Source organism: Prionailurus bengalensis, chromosome B1 (genome assembly GCF_016509475.1).
Source record: "Prionailurus bengalensis isolate Pbe53 chromosome B1, Fcat_Pben_1.1_paternal_pri, whole genome shotgun sequence".
NCBI lineage: Eukaryota > Metazoa > Chordata > Mammalia > Carnivora > Felidae > Prionailurus > Prionailurus bengalensis.
Window position 1 is genome coordinate 97315927 of NC_057344.1, and position 27973 is coordinate 97343899.

A 27973-nucleotide genomic window follows, 5' to 3' on the forward strand; every position below is an offset into this window, starting at 1 on the left:
TCTACGACATTTCTGAAAAACAAGACAGACTCTTATACAAAACCTTGGAAACCCTGTCTTCTGTCTTTAAGTCAGTTCCAAATTCTGACAAAAATTTTATTATTCTTTGCTTATTAATAAAGTTAGAATCAAGGGGAAAAAAGCTCATATGTAACAGTTTTAAACTTTCTTTATTATCAATACAGAGTACACAAACTAATTTTCAAGAGTATATATTTTGTTCCAAGATATATTCACATTAGCCAGATTTTATTTAAAGACAAAAGCAGACATGCCATTTTATATCTTTTCTTTTACAACTACATGTTTATAGAGTCATAAAGTCATCAATTTTTTATGATCAGATCTAGAAAGTATACTTATAACAGCTATATGATAACATAAATATACACAATACCTGAGCTGTCTTAATAGAGATGTTGTAGAAGAAAGTTTACTTATACCCATAAATATGATGACATCTCCTGAGAAGCTTTTAAGAAATACTAAATATATCATATGATTTTAAATGGGAAGACAGTTATATTAAGAGAATAGCATTTAAAAAGAATAAACTTGCATATCTTAGATTTTAGCATTACACTTTTTAATTTTTCATCATAAAAGAAAAGAATTTTAAACACTGAAATAACATACTACTTATAAGTAAAATGTCACATTGAGTTTGAGTCTAAGTAGGTAGGAAGGAAACCCACATTTATCTGATTTTTAGTATTTAAAACCCTTGAAAAAGCATATGCTTTATTGTAGAATTAGTACTCTAAAAAATACTGACAGTAATAACACACTATCAAATTGTATACAAATGGCAGCTATATAATTTGTATGTTTAACAACTTAAATATATGCATTTCTTAATTTAATCTGATGAACTACCTCCAATATCAATATTAAGGAGTTCTTTAATTTTATCATATAGTACTAACACCAAAGCACCCCCTGTACCACGAAGGATATTGGAGAAGGCACCACGAAAAAATGCATTGATTCCTTCATGTTGGTATATCTTCACAAAGCAGTCTAAAGTTCCTTTATATTGCCGTTCAGCCTCACCACTCTATGTAAAGAAAGACAAATAATTTGTCATTTTAATATCTTTCATCTTTAAAAAAATTTTTTTAATGTTTATGTTAGAGAGAGACAGAGCAAGCAGGGGAGAGGCAGAGAGAGAGGGAGACACAGAATGGAAGCAGGCTCCAGGCTGTGAGCTGTCAGCACAGAGCCAGATGTGGGGCTCGAACCCAAGAACTGTGAGATCATGACCTGAGCCAAAGTCAGCTGCTCAACCAAGCCACCCAGGTGCCCCAATATCTTTCATTTGAAGACATATTTTTTTCAGCACTAAGGATAGATTAAATTAACACTGTATTGAGTATGTTGAGTCAATGGGCATATACTGAATACTGTACCCAGTGGTTGGAGAATTCTCATCTTGAAAACTGACCATATGTTAGGCTTCACAAAGTTCAAAAGATGACATCACATACTATGATTTACCCTCTCACTACTTTGCAATTAAGTGAGAAATCGATAGCAAAAAAAGATAACTAGAAAAATATCAAATGTTTGGCTATTAAGAAAAACACATCTGAGAAAATATTTAAAGCCTCATAATAACTACCAAACTCCTTAACTAAAATTAAGCTTGGGTAGTAACTTATAAGGAAATTAATGACTTTGAAATATCAGAAAGGAAAGGCTGAAAATTAATGAACAATCTAAACATTTTTAGAAAATAAACCTAGAGAAAGTAGAAATAAGAACACAGCCCACATAAATAAAGGAAATAGGAAATAAATATAACAGAAAGTATACAAAGTCAAAGATATTTACTTGAAATATTTTACTGAAAAACTTCTAGAAACACTATTTGAGGAAAAACAAGAAAGTCTCTAAATTTCTTAGAAACATCAAATGTAACATCACTGCAGATGGTCCAGAGATTAAGAAAAAGCAAGATGATATTACAAACAACTTCATGATAATTGAAAACTCAGAAGAAATAGACAAACTCCTAAAAAAGCATAATTTACCAACAGAATAAAAAATAAAACATTGGAATAATACATGAAATTCATTAAAGTAATCCAATTAGTTGCTGAACATCCTCTCTTAGAGAAAACCATGTGTCCAGATGGCTTCAAATGTGATCCCTACTAAATATTCAATGAACATTTAATTCCAATCTTACAGAAGTTATTCTAGAGAAGAGAACAAGTGGAAGACTCCACATGTTTTATGAGGCCTGCATAACCCTGGTACCAAAATTAGACTAGGACAGTACAGGAAGGAAAAATTACAAGACCAAATCACTGAAAAAATGCAAAACTCCTAAACAAAAACTAGCAAATCAAACCCAGCTAGAAATATAATACATAATGACCAAGCTGGGTTTATCCCAGGCACATAAGATTTGTTTAGCTCTGGGGGCGCCTGGGTGGCGCAGTCGGTTAAGCGTCCGACTTCAGCCAGGTCACGATCTCGCGGTCCGTGAGTTCGAGCCCCGCATCAGGCTCTGGGCTGATGGCTCAGAGCCTGGAGCCTGTTTCCGATTCTGTGTCTCCCTCTCTCTCTGCCCCTCCCCCATTCATGCTCTGTCTCTCTCTGTCCCAAAAAAATAAATAAACGTTGAAAAAAAAAAAATAAAAAAAAAAAAAAGATTTGTTTAGCTCTGGAAAACAGATTAATGTAATATAATAGGTTAACATATAAAAAATGAAATCATCTTAATAGATATAGAAAAACATGACCACCACTCATGATTAAAAACTACTACAACCCAAAACAGAAATGAACAGCCATAATATGATAAAGGATAACTACAAAATCCCACAGGTAACATTTTTAAAAATTTTAAACAGATTTATTTATTTTTTAAATGTTTATTTCTGAGAGAGAGAGAGGGCATTCACACGTACATGAATGGGGGAGGGGCAGAGAGAGAGGAAGACAAAGGATCCGAAGCAGGCTCTGTACTAAGAGTAGAGAGCCTGATGTGGGGCTCAAATTCACGAACCTGAGCCAAAGTCAGATGCTGAACTGATTGAGCCACGCAGGTTCCCCCAGCTAACATTAATTTATGTAACACTGAAGAATTCAATAAAGGCATAAGATTAGCAAAAAAGGTTGACAGTTATTACTTCTTTAGTATAACACTAAAACAGAAGTCTCAGCCAGTGCAGAAAGGCAAGAAAAGGAAATAAAAAGTGCAAGAATTGGGACACCTGGGTGGCTCAGCTGGTTAAGTGGCTAACTCTTGGTTTCTGCTCAAGTCATGATCTCACGATTTGTGGGATGGAGCCCTGCATCAGGCTCTGTGCTGGTGGCATGGAGGCTGCTTGGGATTCTGTCTCTCTCTCTCTCTCAAAATAAATAAATAAACATCAAAAAAAATTTTTTTAAAGTGCAAGAATTGATAAGGGGAAGAAACACAGTATTATTCACAGATATACACCTACGTTTAAAAAAATACAACTTCAGAGTGTAGATATAGACTAGTATTTGTAATAGGGTTTAACAAAGTTGTAGAATATAAATGAAAATACAAAAATTAAAGAGTACTATTATGGGCTGCGCTGTGTCCCCACAAAATTAATATACTGAAGTCCTAATCCTCAGTACCTCAGAATGTGACTAAACTTGGATATGGAATCTTTATAAAGGTAATTAAGATTAAATGAGCTTATTAGGGTAGGGCCTAATCCAATTTGCCCATCCTTATCAGAAGAGAAACAGAAAAAAGACCATAGGAAGACACAAGGAAAAAGACAGCCATCTATAAACCAAGGAGAAAGGTCATCAGAAGAAATCAGCCCTGCTGGACTCTTTGATTCAGACTTCTAGCCTCCAGAACTGTGAGAAAATAAATTTCTATCATTTAAGCTACCCAGTCTCTAGTACTTTGTTATGGCAGTTCTAGCAATACACACACATATACCTAAAACCTCTAGGGGTGCCTGGGTGGCTCGGTTGGTTAAGCGTCCAAATATGGCTCAGGTCATGATCTCATGGTTCATGAGTTCAAACCCCACATTGGGCTCTCTGCCGTCAGTGCAGAGCCTGCTTTGGATCCTCTGTCTCCATCTTTCCATGCCCCTCCACGGCCTCCTCTTTCTGTTTCAAAAAATAAATAAAAATTAAAAAAAAAAAAGCTTTAAAACTCCATACACCCACAATTTTTTTCTGAATTATTGTGAGAGTAAGTGGCAGATTATCATGTCCCTTACCTTCAAACACTTCTATGTGTATTTTCTAAGAATAAGAATATTTTCTTGCATATCCAAAGTACAGTTATCAAAATCAGAAAATATAACATTGATACAGTACTATTTACCTAATCCATAGTCTATATGCAAATTAACTTTCCATTTAAAAAAGTTTTTCAATGTATTAAACTACAGCTAGATATAGATCAAGAGGAAACACAGGAGTAACTAAAAATAGTCTGTGAGTGAAGTAATAATAGGTGTGCTTTACCTTTTCAGGTGGCCTAAAGGATTTGTAGACATAAAATGAAGATAATGATAGTAACTACACCTCATGGCATTGTTCTGTCAATTAAATGAGTTAAAGTGCAAAATGCTTAGGACAGTATCTGGGACACAATAAGCACTCTATTACTATTCTAGCTTTCTGGCTCATTATTTTTAACTGCCCTCATGAAACCTATCATCTAGGTATACTGAACTACTTCTCAAGCCATACCTCTACATATGTTTCCCCTCCTCTGTTTAGAATGTTCTCTCACTATCTAGAGAAAAAAAATCTATTTACAGACATTTAGCTCTCCAAGGGGTCACATCTGATCACTTTAAATATTTAGATATCCATCCCTCTGTTGCATTCCTGGAACCTATGCACATTCAATTTATACCATTAACTGTATGCATTTAATACTATGCTATTAATTTGGAAGCAGATTCTACCTTATTTTGTGTCACCATAACGTAGCATAGATTAGGCACTCAAATATTTGCTAAACAAATGAATGTAGCAAGTAACATCAATAAGCTGGATGTACCAAAATTTTGATTTGGAGATTTATATTTAGAACATAGATCATTAAAACAAGTTTTCATCCTCAGAGTTAAAAATTATTTCCTTTATTAAAATATACTACAACAAATAATAACATGTCAATGGCTTGTGACAGGGCTTACTGCACTTAACCTAATATTCATTTAAGATAGACATACTCATCCAATCCGTGCCATCCTCCTCCAATCCCTGCCATCCCCCTCCACCTTTCAGATATGTTATAGGAGTGGAAAGAATTTCTATTTTGATAACAAAAGAGGAAGAAACTTTTGCTGGATGAAGTTTGTTTGGAGATAAGAAAGGATACAAGAACACATCATACATTTATTTTTAGTAAATAAAACAGACATCCTGCCTGTCGGCCACAATTTCTCTAAAATTTGAGTAAGTTTATATTTGAATATCAAAGATATTAGAAAATTCAATTAGGCTCACAAATAATAATATAATACCTGCATCATCATGCGTCTTCTAACTGTGTCAAAGGGATAAGAGAGAATTCCAGAGCAAGTGGTCACAACTTGAGCAATGAAAAAGGAGACAAGAAACGGGGTTTCCTTTGGTTTTGGTAATAAGCCCTAGAAATGAAAAACATGTCAAGTAACCATCTAAATTTCCAAAATACCTTAAATTCTTAAGTCAAAGAGTAACTCCTATAATGAGAGAGGGTTCAATTATACTTTAAATGCAACAAAACACAGTTTGATTTAATGTGGAAAGATTAATATTAGGAGATCAATAAGAAAGAAGTATGCTGTACATGGCTTCACTTTAAAAGCATACCTGAAAGAAAAAAGCATACTTGCTATTATCAGAGATTTGTTATTAATGGCAAACACTAGGAGAGATAGCAGCCAGTGACCAAAAAAGTTCTTCCATGGCTCTTCCTCACAGAGTTAAAAATTAAAGAATGCCTGATATTATCATCAACAGTATTTGATAAGCAGCTTTAAAACTCTAAGCTAGTGAAGAAACACTCCTACATTTCACAACTACTACAGGTGATGATAGAGAAAAGCAGAGGAAGAACACACATAAAATTTTCCATTACTAAATAAACATACATAAAAGCATGTTAATTTCCATTAATTTAATCTGTCTAAAAAATACACACCAAACTAAAAGTAATGTCCAGACCACAATAAAAATGACCTTCAGAACTGCTGGGTGGTTCAGTCGGTTAAGCGTCATGACTCTTGACTTTGCCTCAGGTCACCATCTCATGATTCATGAAGTGGAGCCCTGAGTCAGGCTCTGGGCTCCATGTTGACAGTGCTAAGCCTGCTTGGGATTCTCTCTCTCCCTCTCTGCCCCTCCCTAACTCACACTTGCTCGCTCTCAAAAGAAACTTAAAAAAAAAAATGACCTTCAACAATTATATTTATACTAATGAGGGAAAGCAGAAACAATATGTAAAACAAAATTTCTCTGAAGTCTTCATCTTATTTAGTAAGTAATACTGATATTAATTTCATTGCTTCCTTTTGGAAGTGACTGAGAACATGGGATTTTTCCACTTAACATAAATTACTTAATGATTTCTAGATTGTTTATCTTCAATATGGGGATATTAAAAGCTACCCTAGGAAATTGCAAGAAAACACTTAACAAAGTTCCTAGAACTAAGTAGTAACTCAAAAAATGGTAGCTATAATTACAATCTTCCTCTTTCCTACTTTACGATAAGTGATAATCAAGTGAATGTAAAATCAGAAAACCTGTTAGAAGGTGTCTTTCTATATGCTAAAGATTTGATTATGATGTAAGCCTAATTAGCATGTTTTCTATTTGTAACACAATATACAGTGAGTTGTTCAGTTGCAAACAGCACAAAAACTTAATGTTTGGGTTTATGCTTTATATGTAAAGTGAGATCCATAATCAAGTTATAATTTAATAAGGTTATGGCAAAGTCATGATTAAACAAAATTCTATAATGTCTCTTATTTCATCATTTATTTTCATTTCCATAATTAAAAGTAAACATATCTGCTGAACAAACTACTCATTAAAACAATAAAAAGAAACAAACCAGGTATTTAATATACAGCAGCTAAAACCTCAAATTACCTTAACGGTGTCATATGCTCCAAAATAGGAGGCTCGGTACACAATGATGCCCTGAACTGAAACACCAAACCCTTGGTACAAACCAACAATTCCATCCAATTTTGCTATTTTTATAATACAGTCACCTAAACCCTTGAATTGCCGCTCTTCAGGACCTAAAATAAAACCATTTAAAATGTATTAGCAATGTTACATATCAGATAAACACTTTAATCAAAGAAATTAATCTTACAGACTTAAATGATCTGAAACTGCCATTTAGAAATCTTTCTAATAAAAAAGGACACAAATGAAAATCCTCTCATTTGTTTACAGAGAATTAAAATTTCAAATAGTATCTTAAAATATTTTAACTGAAAATATTAATCTCTTATAAAAGCAATCTAGGGGTGCCTGGGTGGCTCAGTTAGTTAAGCATTGGGCTCTTGATTTCAGTTCAGGTCATAATCTCACAGTTCATAGGATCCAGCCCCACATTAGACTCTGTGCTGACAGCTTGGAACCTGCCTGGGATTCCCTCTTTCTCTTTCTCTTTCTCTCTCTCTCTCTCCCTCCCCTTCTCACACACACACTCTCTCTCTCAAAATAAATAAACTTAAAAAAAAAAAAAGCAAATAAAAGCAATATATTTCAACCAATTTGACTTGCCTAAAACATTTCAACAAAATTACCAGAAGCTACTAACTAGGGTTCAGAAAAATAAAATAAAAATACTCCACAACTTACTTAAGTTGAAAAGCAGAAAGACAGACACAGCAAAAAGACAAAGCCAAGAACTAGCAATTTTAAGGATTAATAGTTTAGATGAATTATCATATTTTTCTAGTGTTTGCTGGTTTCATTTTTATTTTCCCTTCACCTAGAACTCCTTTACAATATTTTAAAGTAATTGTATATAGAATATAATCTTTTCAACTTTTATTTATTTATTTATTTATTTATTTATTTATTTATTTATTTATTTTTGGGACAGAGAGAGACAGAGCATGAACGGGGGAGGGGCAGAGAGAGAGGGAGACACAGAATCGGAAACAGGCTCCAGGCTCCGAGCCATCAGCCCAGAGCCCGACGCGGGGCTCGAACTCACGGACCGCGAGATCGTGACCTGGCTGAAGTCGGACGCTTAACTGACTGCGCCACCCAGGCGCCCCTAGAATATAATCTTTCAAAATAAACTAAATTCTCCCAATTTTGAGAGAAAAATATTACAGAACTTAACTAAAAATAAGAGAGTTTTTTTTTCACTTTCTTAGCAATAACAAGAAAATTTGGACTGCCAGTTAAACATGATAGTTGGAACTCATATTTTCATCTTTATTCAAACTGCTACCCCTTCTGAGACATTTTCTCTGATCACTTATCTAAAACTGATGTCACTCCCTGCTCCCTCAACATTTTTTCATGTTGTTTATTGCTAAATGACAGTATATTTTAGTCATTTATTCATTTTTTTTTTTTTACTTGTGTTTTCCCCTTGACCATGAGGTACATGGGCCATGTACCATGAGCTCCATGTTTTATGTGGGGTATCTATATGTGTGTCTCTAATCTCATTATCTGAGGCAGGGCCTTGATCACAGAGGTACTCAATAAGTATTTGTCAAATGAATCTCTTGCTTTGAGAAATTCTACTAAAATGGTAATAAAAGAATAAAACAGGTTTAAAGGTATATAGGCAAGAACAGTACATGACACAGAATGAAATCCACAAATATCAGCAAGATGGAAAGGAGATGGAAGAGTGGTAACTCACTCAGTAGAGCAGAAAAAGTTGAAACTTACTTTCTTGCAGAGAGAAAAGCAAGCTGTTTTACCCCAATAACCTCAGAAAGACTTAGAAATTAGAGTATTGCTCTTGAGGTGAAATCAATGTAACATATGAATGCTCAAAACCTCACCCCCAAGAAGCCAAGTGCCTTACTCCTCTGCCATCCTCAGAACTGAACACAAGGCTCCAGACTGAATGGGGCCAATTGATAGCCCCTACTGGTGCCAGTTCTTCCACAACTGCAGAAAAAAGCCTCGCACAAAGATGTATCATTGTGAAATGTCAAGATCATTAGGGACAAAAGGTAATTAAAAAGAAAAGTCACATACAAAAGGATCGGCAGTTAAGAGATTGGTTTCTTAAGAGCAATATTAGAAACAACAGTCCAGAGAAATGTTTTCAAAATTGTGAAAGTGACTTTATTTTTATTTTTTTTAATTTTTTTAATGTAAATAAACATTAAGTAAGTAAATAAATAAATTTTTGAGACAGAGCACTAGCAGGGGAGGGGCAGAGAGAGAGAGGGGGACACAGAATCTGAAGCGGGCTCCAGGCTCTGAGCTGTCAGCACAGAACCCGACACAGGGCTTGAACCCACAAACCACGAGATCATGAGCTGAAGTCGGACACTTAACCAACTCAGCCACCCAGGTGCCCCAAGAAAGTGACTTTAACCTAGAATTGTAAATATGGTCAAATATTAAGTAAAAGGGTAAAAACAGAGATATTTTTAGACATTCAAGATCCCAATATATCTCCTATCTGCTCAAAAAGCTCAGGAGACTATGTAAGAATATAATCTACCAAAATAAGAGTGTAACAAAAACAGAGGAAGGTATGACGAATAAGGACAGAGGCAAAGGGAATCTCTGGGATTAGAACTGTACATGTAACCTAGAGAGGAGCCATAGTTGAAACAGGAATAAATTCAGGGAGGGATCTAAGAGGTGGCTCTCTAGGAAAAAACTGGAAGTTATGAGCCATCTTCATATCTGCTCTTTTGTTACTGCAGTAATGGCCTTCCCCTTCCTTCTTTTGAGGGAAAAGAAAAAAGTAGTAATCTTTAGGCCCTATTATTCTACCATTTGGTTGAGATAAGATTTTTAGAATGTATTTCACGTTGCTATAGTATAACTCTACAATAAATAATACTTCACTCAAAACGCAAATAAGGAAGAGTAGTATTTTTGAAAATTCTATACCTTTTCCAATATCAGCACCTAATCGGGTTCGGGCAAAGTCTAATGGATAAACTACACATAAGGATGTTGCTCCAGCAGCTCCACCAGAGGCCAGGTTTGCCAAAAACCACCTCCAGAACTGAAACATATTAATTAAAAAGTGGTTATTAAACTATAGAATCTGTTTAAAATTTTTACTTTTATGAAGGTTAAAAAGTCAGATTTTCAAAATGCTTTTATAAAGTAAACATCTATGATAATGCATATCATATTGTGCAAAATATTTCCCTTCATGTTTACAAAGCCTGTTTCTTTCCAGGTAGTCTGGGAGATAAAGTTTAAATGCTGATACACAGAAATTCCAAGATATTTTAATGGCCTCCAGCAAAAGTAGTCCAAATTAACAAGAGGCCACATAAGATAATTATCTCTTTAGACTATATAAATTTTTTGTCAATAACAGTATTAGGGGGCACCTGGGTGATTGACTTTGTTGAGCACCTGATGCTTGATTTCGGCTCACATGATTCCAGGGTTGGGGGATTGAGCCCTATGTTGGGCTCTGCGCTGAGCATTGAGCCTGCTTATGATTTTCTCAATCTCCCCCTCTGCCCTTCTCCCCTGCTCACACAGGTGCTCGAACATACATACATGAATGAATGAATCAATCAATGAATCAATGAATAAATAAATATTAGTGTTAGCTATGGCTAAAATGTCAGGTACCTATGGAGGCTTTAGTTATATTCTTTTTTGGTATTGGGGGGGGCAATAATACTTTATAATGCCACAATTTCACTTTGTAATTTTAGTTGATATTAAACAGCTCAAAAGTTAACAGCTCAAAAATATATTATGTTCAACTGCTGACATGAAAACTGGCAGAAATCAATTATAATATAGTTGAGTGGCATGTAAGTTAGGCCTTACTGATCTGGTTCACTTGGGCTATTGAGGTTCTTTTTTTTAAAGTTTACTTATTTGGAGAGAAAGTACATGGGCATGCATATGCAAGCGGGGGAGGGTCAGAGAGAGGGAGAAAGAGAATCCCAAGCAGGCTCCATGCTATCAGCACAGAGCCCAACACAAAGCCCAAACTCATGAACTGTGAGATCATGACTTGATCACTGAGCCACTCAGGTGCCCTAAGCTATTGAGGTTCTTTTTGATAAACATTTAAAATGTGCCCTGCTTAGGTCCAGTAAACTTCTTTTTAACATCTAGAGCTTACTGGAGAAGAAAAGAATATTTGAATTGGAGTGGTTATAGAAAACCTAGGGTCCAAGGCCACTGTAACCATTTAAAATACATTAAAATGAATACTATTCTAGTCAGGTTCAGTTTTTTGCTTTATTCTCTGGCTTTTATTTCTAACAATAGTTTTAAGTCTCAGACAGCTTTGGAACTCTTGGCCTAGAAGGACCTTCCCATCATTTTTTTCCTATTTTTTTAAATACAAAAGTTATTGATTTATACTCTAATTCAAATTCAACTTCTTCCATGAAACTTCTGATCTCCAAACCCATTCAAAACTGTATGTAATCATCTCTCTCTCTCCATATACTTCAGCTCTCAGAGAATTAAAGGTGAATCCTATGACCAATATGTAAAATATGTCAACATGTTCCAGATTCTCACTTAAATAGTATTTACAATCACTTTCTTCTATTTGTAAGTATTTGTACTCATCTTACCTCCTACAGACTATAAATTTCTTGAAGTCAGGATTATTATTTAACAGCTTTATTAAAATATAATACAATTTACCAATATAAATTCACCATACAATTCAATGGATTGATAGTATGTATATTCATTCAGAACTGTGCAACCATCAGCAGCTTTAGAACATTTTCATCACCCCAAATGCTATACCCATTAGCAGTCACTCCACATCCAACCCATCTCCCTGGGTCCTAGGTAACCATTAAGCCCCTCTCTGTCTCTATAGATCTGTCTATTATAGATACTTCCTACACAAAGAATAACACAGTAGATAGTCTTTCATGACTGGCTTCTTTCATTTAACATAATGTTTTTCAAGGTTCTTCCATGTGGTAGCAAGTATTAGCACTTCATTCTTTTTTATTGACAAATAATATTCCAGTATATGGATTTACATTTTATTTATCCATTCTTCAGTTTATGGACATTTTGGTTGTTTGTATTTTTTTGTGGCCAGAATTTTTTTTAATGTTTATTCATTTATTTTGAGAGAGTGTGTATGTGCACATCCATGGGGCAGGGCAGAGACAGAAGGAGAGGGAGAGAATCCCCTCCCCGCACATAGTCCGATGTGGGGGTTGAACCTAGGAACCATGAGATCATGACCTGAACCGAGATCAAGAGTCTGAGTCTCACCCAACTGAGCCACCCAGGTGCCCTGATGCCAGGATTCTGAATTTACCTGTTTATTTCACAATACAAGTCATAGGACCTTACCCAGAATAATAGTAATATATTCAATAAATATTTGTTTAATGAGGTACTAGGAATGCCACATACTATCCTCAGACCCCTATGGCTCCTTTGCAGCAAAACTTACTAAGTTTTGTATGGGTAGCCCTGTTTCCTAATCACCCAGAGACAGTTAGATCAGGAGATTGCATTTGACCCCAAGGTAGCTAATCTATAATCTAGAAGATAATCTGTAATCTGGTAGAAAAAGATGAACAGGGCCAGAGTCTATTTCTTGGGAATGTGACTTTACAGTTCCATGCCAGTTAGCAGTAAGGACAAAAATGGAAAAGTTATTAAATAGCTCTTTTTTTTTGTCTTTTTTGAGACTGTTTCAAGTTATAGATCCTCTTCCAATAAAAATCACCTATGTATAAACACACTGTTAGTGGTTTAAAGTATTTGTCAAACATGCATGGATCTTAGGAAGGCAGACTGATGTGTTTCTGGGTGGATGATCGTATAATTTATTATCCATACCATGATACTTCTGACAGTGGAAGTGGGGCCTTTGAAAAAATGACACAGACAGACACAACATGGATAAATAGTGTGGCCAACCTTCTGATGGAAGAAAGAAAGAGAGAAGGAGGGAAGAATGAAAGAAGCAAGGAGGAGAAAAGAAGTATCTATGTTGAATGATAATCCTGCAAGTGTTCGTGTAACAAAATCTATCGAGGGATAGATTAAGCTAGTTAAGCTTGAAAATAAAATAGACCCAGAGGAGGTAATTTATTGATTTAAATTAGGGTTTCAGTTATTATAAATTAATAAATTCAGATATTACTATATTGTAAAAGGAGAGGGCAAGGAGAGGAATCAGGGATAGACAAGAAGATGAAATAATCTGAGGGTTCTGGAGGAAAATAATCTTGTTTCTTTTCTCTCTCTCAAGTTTATTTATTTTTTTTATTTCGAGAGAGAGATAGCACAAGTAGGGGAGGAAAGAGAGAGGGAGAGAGAGAGAGAGAGAGAATTCCAAGTAGACTCTGTGCTGTCAGGGCAGAGCCCAGTGTGGGGCTTGAACTAATGAGCCTTGAGATCATGACCAAAATCAAGAGTTGGATGCTCAACTGACTGAGCCACCCCAGTGCCCCAATCTTGTTTATTTTCAACTGTTGACAAATAGATATTGTGTGACCAGACTCAATGATGCACTGAAGAACAAATGCCCTGGGACCAAAGTTCTTTCTAACAGAGCTTGTCTGGGCATGAAGGAAAGCTGGGAGAAGTTCTAATCTTCCCTGTTGACGGTTGTGCTGGAAGCTGCTAAAAGGGGGCAGAGAAACATTCTGTACCCAGGTTCAGCTAAGGTTCACCAAGTCTAGTCACCTTAGCTCAGAGAGGAGTAGAGTTCAATTGAAGAATCTGAATTTGGGAGTGAGGAAGACCTGAACAAATGACTTGGTCAAGTGCTCTCAGCTCTGAGTCTTGCTTTCCTTACCTGTACAGTTAGGATAAAAATACCTCAAAAGGTGAGGGGAACATTCAATGAAACAATATAGAGCTGAGCTCAATATAGGTGCATAGCTCCCCACAATGGTTATTTTTAAAAAAATTTTTATTTTAAAACAATAGCAGATTCACATGAACCCTAAGAAATAATACAGAGAGAATCTGTAAACTCTCTAACTAATTTCCCCCAATGGTAGTTTTCAGCATAACTACAGTAGAGGAAATCAACATTGATAAAAACTTAGACCTTATTCAGATTCCACCCATTTTGCATGCATTCATTTGTGTGTGTACTTAGTTTTATTCAGTGTTATCACATATCCAGTTTCCTGTGACCATCACCAGTCAACAGTTCCTACCTCAATCCTGGCAACCACTAATATGTTTTCCATCTCAATGATTTTGATATTTCAAGAATTTTATATAAATGGAATCACAGAACAAATAACTCAAGATTGTTTTCTTTCATCCAAAGTTCCTGCATGTATCAAAAGCTTACTCTTTTTTAAAAATTTGTTGTAAAATATATGTAACATAAAATTTACCATTTTAGCTATTTTTAAGAGTATAATTCAGTGACACTAAGTACATTCACAATATCATAAAAATATTTCTACTCTCTACTTCTAGAACTTCATCATCCCAAAATAGAAACTCTGTACCCATTAGATAAAACTCCCCATTTTCTTTCCTCCTGGCCCCTTAATTCTATTTCTTATCTACGAATTTAATTTGCCTATTCTAGATACCTAAGTGGGATCATACAATATATGTTTTATCAACAGTTTGTTTCTCTTTATTGCTGAGAAGTATTCCATGGTGTGATGTACCATAGTTTTAACTATTCACCTGTTGAAGGACATCTGGGTTAATTCTAGATTTTGATCTATTATGAAATAAGCTTCTGTGAACATGTGCATGCTAGTTTTTGTGTGAATGTAAGTTTTTATTTTCTGGGATAATGCCCAAGGGTATAACTGCTGGGACGTATGATAAGCACATGTTCAGTTTGTAAGAAACTATTGTTCTCTTTTCTAGAGTGGCAGTTATCATTTACATTCCCACCAGCAATATAGGAATTATCTAGCTTCTCTACATCTTCACCAACATCTGGGGTTGTCACTATTTTAGTCATTCTGATAGGTGTGTAGTGCTATCTCATTGTGGTAGATCGATCACTTTAACGTTTATTTATTTTTGAAAGAGAGAGAGAGAAAGAGAGAGACAGAGAGACAGAGAGAGAGAGAGAGAGAGAGAGAGAGAGAGAGAGAACGAGTGGGGGAGGGGCAGAGAGAGAGAGGGAGACACAGAATCTGAAGCAGGCTCCAGGCTCTGAGCTGTCAGCGCAGAGCCTGACAAGGGGATCGAGCCCACAAGCCATGAGCCAAAGTCAAGACACTCAACCAAGTGAGCCACCCAGGCGTCCCACAAAAATCACTTTTAAACTCATATACTATATTTGTTTTTTCTATCTTCCCTACTTCTTTTAAAACCATGTAGAAAAACCAAAAATACTGATTTTTCTATTTTAATTATTCTTCTTCACTTTAGAGGGGTGGACAAAGATGAAATAAAATTTTGATGTCCAAAGTCAGAAGTAAAAGGGTCATTAATATCCAAATTTAGTAAATAATACATATTACATTCTTACGTGTGACTGAATACCTTTACATTATAAATAAGATAGGATGTCTTTATAGAAATACTAAAGATGTTCTTACTTTCTAATAATTTGAAATTTATTATAAATACTTAGCAAAGATCAAAGTTAACTTTAAAACTTGTAATGAGATGTTATTTATACTGCTAGGAATAGATGTTAGTAACAAATATTCTGGTTAACTCAGGAGTTAAATTCTCCATTTGGCTTAGTCTTACAGAAATTATCTTTTGGGGGAGGTGGGGTGGGAAGTGTTCAGTAAAGACTTAACTCAGCAGGCCTGCACTGCCCAAACCATTTATATGCTGAGATCTTCAGGACCCATCCTTGACCAGTTTCTTCAAGATAACATCTAAGCCCTTAGAAAATTCTGATTAGTTTCTTTGTATGAAAGAAAGCCTTAGGCTTTGGGCCACACCAGACAGTTTATGCTAATATGTGAATTTATGGTGAACACCTGTTTTGTATGCTTGGAACACTGGGCTAACTTATATGAATTTGATCTCTTGGGTTAGGGAGTAGTGGCTAGAGTCTGAGTAGTTAAGGACACTCACATTCCTTGCCTATGCAACTGATCTCTCCAAAAAATCCTGGACTCCAATGCTCAAGTGAGCAATCCTATTTGATGACACATCATGTGTATTGTCACACATTGCTACTGGGAGAATTAAGTGCTGTCCATGTGACTCTACTAGGAGAAGACCACTAAAAGCTTGCATCTGGTTTCTCCCAGACTCTATCTGCCTTTTCCCTTTGTTGATTTTAACTATATCCTTTTTGCTGTAAAAAAACAAAACAAAACAAAACAACCAACTCATGAGCATAATAGCTTTTCTGTGTTCTCTGAGTCCTAGTTAATCACTAAAAGTGAAGGTGATCTTGGGGACCTCTGATACAGGTTCTGAGTCAAGAAAAGTTCTAATTATTATAGCTATCAGCTAAGAAAGACAGGGATATTTTTCTGAGTGCCTATCATCAAGCACAGTACTATGATAATAAGCACTTTATAAGTAATGTCATCTAAACTTCACCAACTATGAGGGAGGTATTATTATGTCCAAGTTTTAGATGAGGAAAATAAGGATCAGAGACGTGACTTTCAAAAACCCACAAAGCTAAATAACACAGTGCTAGGATCCAAATCCAGACATTCTAAGTCTAAAGAATTTTCTTCATTACCTTTATATTTCCCACTACATATTAGATGGTGCAAAGTACTCCGTAAACATTTCTTAATGAAATATAGACTGTGAAAAAAGGGGAATAAAGGATATACAAGGAAATTAAAGAAGACAGCAACAAACAAATATTCCACAAACAGTTGCTTTTACAAAGAACCCACTAGAGGGCGCCTAGGTGGCTCAGTAGATTAAGCATCTAACTTCAGCTCAAGTCATGATATCACCATTTGTGGATTTGAGCCCCACGTCAGGCTCTGTGCTGACAGCTCAGAGCCTGGAGCCTGTTTCAGATTCTGAGACTCCGAGTCTCAAACTTGTGCTCTGTCTCTGTCTCCCTTTCTCTCAAAAATAAATAAACATTAAAAAAATTTTAAGATTCTCCCTCTCCCCCCTGCCCCTTTCTCCTACTCTCTAAATAAATAGATAGATAGATAGATAGATAGATAGATAGATAGATAAATAAAAATAAAAAGAATCTGCTAGGACAGCTAGATTGGTTGGTTGGCTTTGGCTGGTTGGGGGAAAAAGAAAAAGAGAAAGGATGAAGGCAAAGATAGACTGTATAAGGGCAAGGGGAAGACTTTGTAAGGTATTTAAAAGGGAGACCTTAAGAGTAATGTAGGTGGTTTAGTGTATACAGAGGCAACAAAACAAATAGAAACCAAAACAAATGACATATAGCTCATATGAATAGGCAATTTTAAAACTGAAATTTTATAACCAAGGGAGTGATTACCTTGAAAAGAAAAAGCACTTTTTCAATTCAAAAAACAAAGGGGGAGGGTGCCTAAGTTGCTTAGTCGGTAAGCGTCTGACACTTGATTTCAGCTCAGGTCATGATCTCACGGTTGTGAGAGCAAGCACTGCATCGGGTTCTGCACTAGGCATGGAGCCTGCTTAAAATTCTCTCTCTCCTTCTTACTCTACCCCTCCCCAGCTCAAGATTTCATGTGCTCTCTCAAAAAAACCCAAAAAACCAAAAACTAAAAGAAAAAAAAAAGAATTTTCTACCTTCAATTTATTGCTTCCTGTTTTTGTTTGATTTTCTTCCTATGCATTTTAATCTCAACTAGAGACTTAGTCATAAAAAAGAAAAAAGAAACAATGTACTTCTTTAAGAAATTAAATACCTCAGATATGTAGGAATACATACCTGTCCACTGCTTTAAAAAATTTTTTTAATGTTTATTCATTGTTTGAGAGAGTTAGAGAGAGACAGATGGATTGTGAATGGGGGAAGGGCAGAGAGAGAGAGGGAGACACAGAATCTGAAGCAGGCTCCAGGATCCAAGCTATCAGCACAGAGCCTGACACGGGGCTTGAACTCATAAACTGAGAGATCATGATCTGAGCTAAAGTCATATGCTTAACTGACTGAGCCACTCAGGCACCCCTTTTATTAGAGGGAGAGAGATAAAGGGAGAGGGCACACATGCATGCAAGCTGGGGAGAGGGGCAGAGGGAGAAAGAGAGAGAACCTTAGGCAGGCTCCATGCTCAGTGCAGAGCCTGATGTGGGGTTTGATCCCAGGACCCTGGGATCACGACGTGACCCAAAAATCAAGAGTTGGATGCTCAACTAACTGAGCCACCCAGGAACCCCTGTTGACTACTTTTTTTTGCTGAACTTTCCTAATGCAGTAGAACAGTGATTATACCATGTAAGTTATATTAAAATTAACACTTATTCAGACAAGTATTATCTTGGGACAAAAGATCCTTTAGTTATTAAAATCGTGTTAAGAGATTTAGAGAAACTTGTAAAAAATATAATTCTATGTTTCTCAAATATAGTTTCTATAACATAATACATATCGATATGTTAAAAGTTACTATGTCTTAATTACTATTTCTTCTACCACTTTAGCACCTCCTCCCCAAGTAAAATATCACAGGTTAAGACAAATGCAACTATTTCTTAGAAAATGATAGATATTAAAATGTACTTACGGGGCGCCTGGGTAGCTCAGCTGGCTAAGCATCTTACTCTTGATTTTGGCTCAGGTCATGATCTCAAGGTCTGTGACATTAAGCCCAGCATCAGGCTCCAGTGCAAAGCCCACTTGGGATTCTCTCCCTCTACCCTTCCCTGTTCACACTCTTGTGCACACGCTTTCTCTCAAAAATAAATAAATAAACCTAAAAAAATGTACTTACCTGTTTTTCTTTATTAACTCCAGACATGAAAAGTTGTTTGTATTTGTCCTTAAAAGCAAAGTTTAGAGCTTGTGTTGGAAAATACCGGATAACATTTGCCAAATTGCCACGCCAATAACTGAAGAAACCTACCAAAAAACAAAAACAAACAAAAAACATACTAAATATAAACTTGTATTATTTAAAAATTCCCATAGTTTTAACAAACTTAGTTATTTGAAATATCTAAAATTTATACTCTTTCTCATGAGAAAAAATTAAGTTTATGTATGAATCCACTGAAGAAAACAGGCAGTGTTAACTCCATGTGCCCCATTCCAATTTTGTTAATTCCCAATAAAAAGCCTTAAATACCCCAAAACCTATGGAAAGTATTATCAGTTGAATACAGGGCTTTCTCCTAGTAGAAAAACAGAGCTCACCAGTATTTGTCAGAGAAGCTAGTAACCCTTAGCCTCATTTCCAAATCATGACATACAATTCCTATTATTAGAACAGAATTGGTTTGTATACATGCATATGAGAATGAGAAAGCTGTTAAGAGTCTAAAGTATCCTCACCTTTATGTTCTGGAACCTAGCCAGAAAAGGGATCAATTTACAATTCAAGGCAGTCTCCAGAGGCCTGATGGAGAGGTTAGAGGAAACTTTCCAGGCCAATAATCTTCCCACTTCAAATCTCCATGGATTGACCAATCCTTAAAATTCAGTCATTGTGTTACCCCTATAATTCGCAACTACCTTTAAAATCCAGAACTGATCTAGAATACAATAGGCTATCTCTTAAGTAGCCATAGTTGTGTCTACTAGATTACAAATTGTCCAATGGTTTGATCCTGCTACTTTGAATAGGATACCTCTAGTCCAAACTTGGAGAATACCCAGAATCAGTCTTCTAAAGATAAAGATTCAAATGAAAATAATCTCTCTTGACTGGGCTGATGTTCAGAAACTGAAAGTTATATTTATTTGCTAAATAAGAAAGTCTGCTTTGTGGGGGAAAAAAAAGAATCTTGGTGAGTCCCAAACTGCATATAAAGCAATTACACAAAGATAATTAAGAAACATATTTAATAGCTAAGAAATAATCTGAGTATTCACAATTGATTCAGTCTCTACTAGGACATTTAACATGTAATGGTACTGAGTGCTTCCTAAGTATGCATTCCTTAGTATGTGCTGGCACAGGACAAAGGCTGTATATTTCATTTAATCACCACATTATGCTTATGATATAGACTCTCCTACAGTACCCATTTTATACATGCACAAAGTGAAGCTTTAAAAGTTTAAAAACTAAGGGGGCGCCTAGTGACTCAGTCGGTTAAGCATCTCTTGATTTCGGCTCAGGTCATGATCTCACAGTTCGTGAGGTAGAGCACTGCACTGGGCTCTGTACTGATAGTGCGGAACCTGGTTGGGATTCTCTCTCTCTCTCCTTCTCTCTCCGGGATTTAAATTGAAAAAAAAAATTATTTGTTTAAAAAAAAAAAACTGAGTTTAGAAAAAGTGTCATATATCCAAAGATATTAGAATTTCCATTTTATACATGGTCCTTAAATATTAATAGTCATTTTGAAAATGGTTGACCCATGGGCGCCTGAGTGGCTCAGTTGGTTGAGCGTCCGACTTCGGCTCAGGTCATGATCTCACAGTGTGTGGGTTTGAGCCCCGTGTCGGGCTCTGGGCTGACAGCTCAGAGCCTGGAGCCTGCTTCAGATTCTGTGTTTCCCTCTCTCTCTGCCCCTCCCCCACTCATGCACTGTCTCTCTGTCAAAAATAAATAAACATTAAAAAAAAAAATTTAGGAAATGGTTGACCCACCTGAATGGTACTGAAATATTATGGGTTTTAGATTATAAGTTATTAGTCATAATTCTATAATTATGATTATAGTCTGAATTAATACCTCATAAAACAGTGTCATATTTAAGAGCAGTATAAAGGATTGTAACTTTGGCTAATGAATTGTATATAAATGGAAGATTTTGGAAAGACATCTGGAAATTAACATGAGAACATAACATAGCACTGGATTTATGATTAAAAAGGTTTGTTACAGTTGGCTGAAGAATATATTCTTTTTAGGAACCCTTTTGCACTGCTGGTAGGAATGCAAACTGGTACAGCCACTCTGGAAAACAGTATGGAGGTTCCTAAAACAATTAAAAACAGAACTACCCTACGACCCAGGAACTGCACTACTAGGTATTTATCCAAAGGATACAGGAGTGCTGATTCGATGGAGCACATGCACCCCAATGTTTACAGCAGCACTATCAACAATTGTCAAAGTATGGACAGAGCCCAAATGTCCACCAACTGATGAATGGATAAAGAAGATGTGGTATAGAGATACAATGGAGTATTATTTGGCAATCAAAAAGAATGAAATCTTGCCATTTGCAATAATGTGGATGGAACTAGAATGTATTATGCTAAGCAAAATAGGTCAGAGAAAGACAAATATCATGATTTCACTCATGTGGAATTTAAGATACAAAACAGATGAACATAAGGAAAGGGAAGCAAAAATAATACAAAAACAGAGAGGGAGACAAACCATAGAGTCTCTTAATGATAGAGAACAAACAGGGTTGCTGGCAGGGTGCTGGGTGGGGGGGAAGGGCTAAAGGGATGAGGGTCATTAAGGAGGACACTTGTTGGGATGAGCACTGGGTGTTATATGTAAGTGATGAATCACTAAATTCCATTCCTGAAATTATTACACTATATGTTAACTAATTTGGATTTAAATTTTTAAAAAAAGGAATGCATCCTTTTTAGCAAAATTGCATTTGCATGAAAAAAACCTAGAAAATTCATCAAAACACAGGCCAATGTCTCAATGAAAATCTAGAAACAAATAAATCCCTAGAAGTATACCAGGAAAAGTGGCAGCTCTTAACGGGTTATATCTGAAAAAAAAATATAATCTCACATACATAAAATGCTTTTGCATATATTTCACAGAACTCATGGATTCCTTGAAGCTACAGTGTCAGGTTAAGAACTCCTGTTTTAATCTTTTTCCATAGATCACCCTTAAAAACTTTATTCTTATTCCTTTCTTTGCATTTCACTGTGGTACCATGCTTTTAGGAACTTCAGTGTCCCTGCTAAGAGTGCAAAGGGAAACCTCGAAGTGAAATTCTTAATGCATTTTCTATAGGAATGTTATTTCTGGGGGCTAGGTTTCAGGGTTTATTCATCTATAGTACACTAGGTACCTACGTAAGTTTCCTCAGAAAGATTACAAAAACCTACTCTATGTATAATGCAAGTTTATATCAAAGACACTCATTTATAAATGAATACCAGGAATACATGCTTGTAAACTTAGGGAAGTATACATACTGATTAAAGAGTTAAAACTTATTGAGCACTAATTGCAACAGACACATGGTTGAATATTTTACAGGCATGATTTTGTTTAACTCTCACAACTATCATATCAGGTAGGTACTATTATTATACCCAGTATATAACTGGGGTGATTGAGGCTGAGATAGGTTAAATAAAAACTGCTGAAGGTCACAAGGTGAGGAAAAGGCTGGGACTTGATTCCAGAATCCAACTCCAAACCTAGATCTATTAAATTTCTACTGCCTCTCTATAAAAATCCATTCTGGATAAAAATAGCATTTTTTGGTCAGATAATCCATTCTAGATAAAAACCAGTATTTTTGGTCAGAAAAAAACAAGAGAAAAGGATGATGCAAATGTAGGAGTATTTTGATACTCTCTAGTCATACAGAATAAAAGGGCAATTTCCTAAGATATAATCACAAAATTGGTAGGGAAAAACATAGTGATTGTGGTATCTTTCTTTGCTAATAACAAAATATCTAAGTTTTTGACTTAATTGCTAAGAAAAAAATAATTTCTTCAAAATTTAAGGCTGAGAGGGGCACCTGGGTGGCTCAGTCAGTTAAGCGGCTGACTTCAGCTCAGGTCATGATCTCGCGGTCTGTGAGTTCCAGCCCCGTGCGAGGCTCTGTGCTGACAGCTCAGAGCCTGGAGCCTGTTTCAGATTCTGTGTCTCCCTCTCTCTCTGACCCTCCCCCATTCATGCTCTGTCTCTCTCTGTCTCAAAATAAATAAATGTTTAAAAAAAAATTTAAGGCTGAGAAAAAACCATCATGAACTTAATTCTGAGAAAATAATTAAGAATTAAAATGGAACAGGGGCACCTGACTTCGGTTCAGGTCATGATCTCACAGTTTGTGAGTTCAAGCCCTGCATCAGGCTCTGTGCTGATCGCTCAGAGCCTGGAGCCTGTTTCAGATTCTGTGTCTCCCTCTCTCTCTGCCCCTCTTCTGCTCACACTCTGTCAATCTCTCTCAAAATAAATAAACATTAAAAAAACACATTTAAATAAAAGAATTAAAATGGAACAAACAAATGAACTTGGGGGAAAAGAGAAGGAGAGGCAAACCATAAAACAGATTCAACTATCGAGAAAAAGCTAGACATGGTGGGGGGATGGGTTAAATGGGAGTTGGGTATTAAGGAGGGCCCTTGCTGTGATGAACACTGGGTAGTGTATGTAATTCTACACCTGAAACTAATATTACACTGCATGTTAATAAACTGGAATTTAAGTAAATACTTGAAACAAACAAAAGAATTAAAATATAGACCTGATGGGAAAATGAGAAAAAGTTACTGGTCAACTTATTAGCCAAGCCATGATAATACTAAACATGTTTGGGTATATATATTCTATACTGGTGTGCTACTACATGTTTTGACAATACGCCTATCAGTAAAAACTATGTAAGGCTGACTCTCAAATATGTACACATTAAAAAGATTATATATATTTTCTACTATACTACTTTGCTATGCACATTTGTAAAAATACCCAAAATAGAAATTAAAGGATGTAAAGATTCTTCATTTAAAAACCTTTTATTTGGTACCTAGTACATAGTGGACCTGCTAGGGATAGCACTAAGGACCAAATTTCTTGGGTTTATGGAGCTTATATTTTAAGGGAGACAGACCAGGGAGACAGACTATGAACAGATAAATATGTCAAGTGGCTTTAAGAACAAAAATAATATGTGGACATAGAGATTGAGGAAGGGCTATTTACATAGGGCAGTTGGAGAAAACTTCTAGATAGGAGATATTAGAGAATAACTTAGCATTCATTTGAACAATTAAACAATATATTTAGATATCTTGCTAATCATGATGTTTTCACACCATTATTTGCTATTATCTCAAAGCACCCTTGAGGTGAGGTTCATTCTTAAGAATAAAATAAAATAAAATATTTTTAAAAATGTTAAAGAATAGTGTACATGAATATATATTTCAAATAGTCTTCTTGATACTTTCAAATATTCAAACAGTCTTCTTGTCTCTATAAATCCAACTGAGCAAACATAAACTATGTTTATTACATAATAATTGAGAAAGGGTGCCTGTCAGCCCCTCTTTAGTATGCAATTCATTTTCTTTTTTTCAGAATGCCTTAGTGTCTTAGGATTTCTAACTGACATTTGGCCCAAGCATAGATACCAGTGCCAATTCATATACCAAATATTAGTAATGTTTATGTTTACTTTCCCATTTTATTTAAAATGATGTCTAGTATTTTCTTTCCTTATCCCAAACCACTGTCTTCAAGATATAAAAAACCTCATAGCCAGAAACTCCTAAAAGAGGAAAGAGAGATCTGGTAGATGCTTAAAAATGAGCTGCCTAGATCAGATCTTTAAAATATTTGTTTACCATATATGAAATAAAACAATTATTTTTTAAAAAACAATTACTTTAAAATATTCTTACATATATGCCTATTGTGCCCAGTGAAAAATTATAGCACAGACACCAAAATGTTACCTGTGGGGATTTCAGTGGTGAGTTGTTTTACTTTTTGATTCTTCATATTTTCTAATTTTCTATATCATGAATTTTTCATGTAATAAAGGTTTAAACAGTACTAAATAAGAGTATGCATACAAAGTTTGAAGGTCCCACAAACAACTAAAGCATAGAGTAAATCTTTAAGAACAGCATCAGTCAAGATAAATCCAGAAGCTTTTACAAGCCAAGGAAAGCTTATAGGGTGTATGAAAGATACCCAAAGAGATGTTGAAAGCTAAGTCCAGAGATTTAAAATGAAGAGATCTATCCTTGGTGTAGAAAGAAAGCAGAGATAAGTAAGAAGATAGTGAGAGACCATCTACTTGTGCCTTATGGGTTCATGTCTCTCAAGTTCATTTCATGTTGCCTAAAGAAAGGAAAAATTATCAGTAAAATGAGAGGAAACATGAAACACAAGAGAAACCTCAGAGCATTTGAGATGAGGATGTGCCTTGACTTTCAAAAAAGGGACAGGAGGTAAATTCCAGAAAATAACAATTTCAGAACTTCATTGCCCAGTAAAATTCCAGAATGATCTACCCTAGTGATTCTCAACCTTACCAGGCTCAAGTCCTCTATATAGAATAAATATTTAACATTACTTCCTTTAGGATCTAGAAATAGAAGTCAAAGACTGTGACTTATTCAACAATTTTTTTTTTTTAAACGTTTATTTATTTTTGGGACAGAGAGAGACAGAGCATGAACGGGGGAGGGGCAGAGAGAGAGGGAGACACAGAATCGGAAACAGGCTCCAGGCTCTGAGCCATCAGCCCAGAGCCTGACGCGGGGCTCGAACTCACAGACCGCGAGATCGTGACCTGGCTGAAGTCGGACGCTTAACCGACTGCGCCACCCAGGCGCCCCTCAAAAAGAATGTTTAGCATCCCTGGATTTTGCCTTTTATATCATTGCAATCATGTATTATACCCTTCTATCTTTGTGCTAAACAAAGAATTCCCTCCAAGTTTGTAAAAATGCCCCTAGATGGCAATATTATCCCTGTTGTGAATTACTAGTCTCTTAGCATAGGATATACCATGGAGTGTGTATTCATAACAAGGCCTTGTTTATAAGAACATAAAACATCTTAAAGTTCTGCTTATGATCATCTCATTGGAGGGTAAAGAAAGCAAGCACTAGAATACTATTTAGAATGATCTCAATTTACAAGACCCATATTGAATATGTTTAGGTTTAAATATTCTTTAAAACAGTTAAAATATAAAATAAATTAGCACTGATCAGCACAACCTGACTAGAATATTTAACTTTACCTGACTAAATATTTAAAGCAGATTAGCTAATAATAAAGAGTCCCCTACTTCTGTGAAGAAGTCTTAGAATATAAACCAAGTGGAGATAGGTTCCTACCTTTCCTGTAAAAACCTTGGGAGAAACGGGAAGCTTACAAATGGGAGTGGAAGAAATGTGAAGCACTATGAAAGATCTGAGCTCAGCTCTCCAGGTGAGTATCCTAAATTTACAGCTTAGATGATGCCTTAAGAGTTACACACCAAAAAACCCCAAAAAACAAAAAAACAGAAACAAAAAACAGTTACACTCCACCCTAAATACCACACCCAACAGGCCTAGAGGAGTTGTAACTACATCTCTGGGGAGAGAATGGTTTTCTCATGGGAGAGTAACCTGGCATAGACTTAGGAGTAGAAGAAAGGGCAGACCCTGGAGTTGAAGCCACTCCTTGTTCAGGCTACACAATAAACAGGCCTATTGCCTTTTTAAAGTTCTTGTTGAGTTTTCAACTGAATACAACTACATGGGTGATTTATAGAAGATTTTTGATAAATTTATCCTCTAATCTACTTAGCTAACTTAAGAGCAATTCTGCAACAGAAGGGTATTTAATGGTTAACAAAACGCTTTATTTATCCCTTGAAATCATTTCGGTATCACTGGAAAAAAACCTTTACAATGAAAAAAAAATCATAATTTTAATTAGGGCAGGGCTGATACAAAAAGAAAAACTGGTAATGTTATTCTCGTCTTTATTTAAAATTTTGATATTTTGCTCACTTTGGATTTTTCAAATTAACTTTGATTTTTTAAAATACTGCACTAAAATATCATTTGTCTTTACTGAGTTTTGGGGTACCCTCCTCCAATTTGTGCACGGGTGAATGCCTCTTTAGTTTCAGCCCTGGTCTTCAGTAGTTCTGAAGAATGAACAGAACCTCTTTTCACTCAATAGGTAGCAGAGTATTGGGAGGCTCCTACACTACCATATTTGGAGTACTTCTAAGAATATTATTTCAACAAAAATTTAAGCAACTTAAAGCGCCTGTTAACATGCCTAATGGCATCTCCCTCAATCCTGAGAGGTCAACCATTTTCCTTCTGACCCAGGCACAACTACAGCAAGGTGTAAATCCCTATGTGAAGGAGAAACTTAAGCGAAAAAAGAGAATGTGGTGGCCTCTCCTACCCAGGACTGGTCACGTTACAGGCCTTCCTGGCTCTGGAAAGGGGAGCCTCTTAGGTTGGCTAAGAAACTGAACTGTCAACGGTATAGAAACAAACGCATCACGGACAGGCACATCTGTGGTGCAGTCACCCACTGCCGCCCCTCTCCCCTTTTCTAGCAAGCTGACCCAGACCGGGAAAGGTTGGCACGGTGGCCTCTGGTACGCACCCTGCTCGCGGGGAATCCGCACCAGGCAATCCACCATGCCTTTGTACTGAGACTCGGCGCTGATCTGTCGGGACGACGCCTGCACCTGCAGCAGCAGCTTCACCCGCTCAATGGGCGCCACGGCTGTCTTGGACACAGCCGCTGCGACCCCGCCGGCCAGTAGGTCCTTCCCGAAGGACACGGGGTCAAAGAGCCGCTTTTCCGACTTCTTCCCCTGCCTCCCCTTCGGAGGTTCACGCTGCATGGTGGGAGGACGGCGGTAAAAATGGGCAGCAGCACAAGGAAAAAAGCCTGAGAGAATCTACGAAGGGAAGTCTAAAACCGCTTCAGCTTTGTCCTGGCGGGAAAGCGACGCTCAGGTTGCCGCGAGATCGGCGCGCCAGGGCCTGCGGTAGTTCGCAGAGCTGCGCAGGCGCCTCCAACCGCCTCCCGCCTTCTGGCACCAGCCACGTGACTCCCAACACGTGTCTCCTCAG

At 36.4% G+C, this 27973-nt stretch overlaps 1 protein-coding gene across 1 annotated transcript; it reads right to left on the reverse strand.

Annotated features, from left to right (window-relative positions):
• Positions 1 to 151: 151 nt before the first annotated feature.
• On the reverse strand, positions 152 to 27911 carry SLC25A31 (solute carrier family 25 member 31). Its single transcript, XM_043568851.1, has 6 exons — positions 27498 to 27911; positions 18966 to 19093; positions 10078 to 10195; positions 7108 to 7262; positions 5490 to 5615; positions 152 to 1057 (listed from the first exon to the last, which is right to left on the reverse strand). Exons 1-6 carry the CDS (start codon positions 27739 to 27741, stop codon positions 860 to 862), a joined length of 969 nt encoding a protein of 322 aa, XP_043424786.1. The 5' UTR covers positions 27742 to 27911; the 3' UTR covers positions 152 to 859.
• Positions 27912 to 27973: the final 62 nt, after the last annotated feature.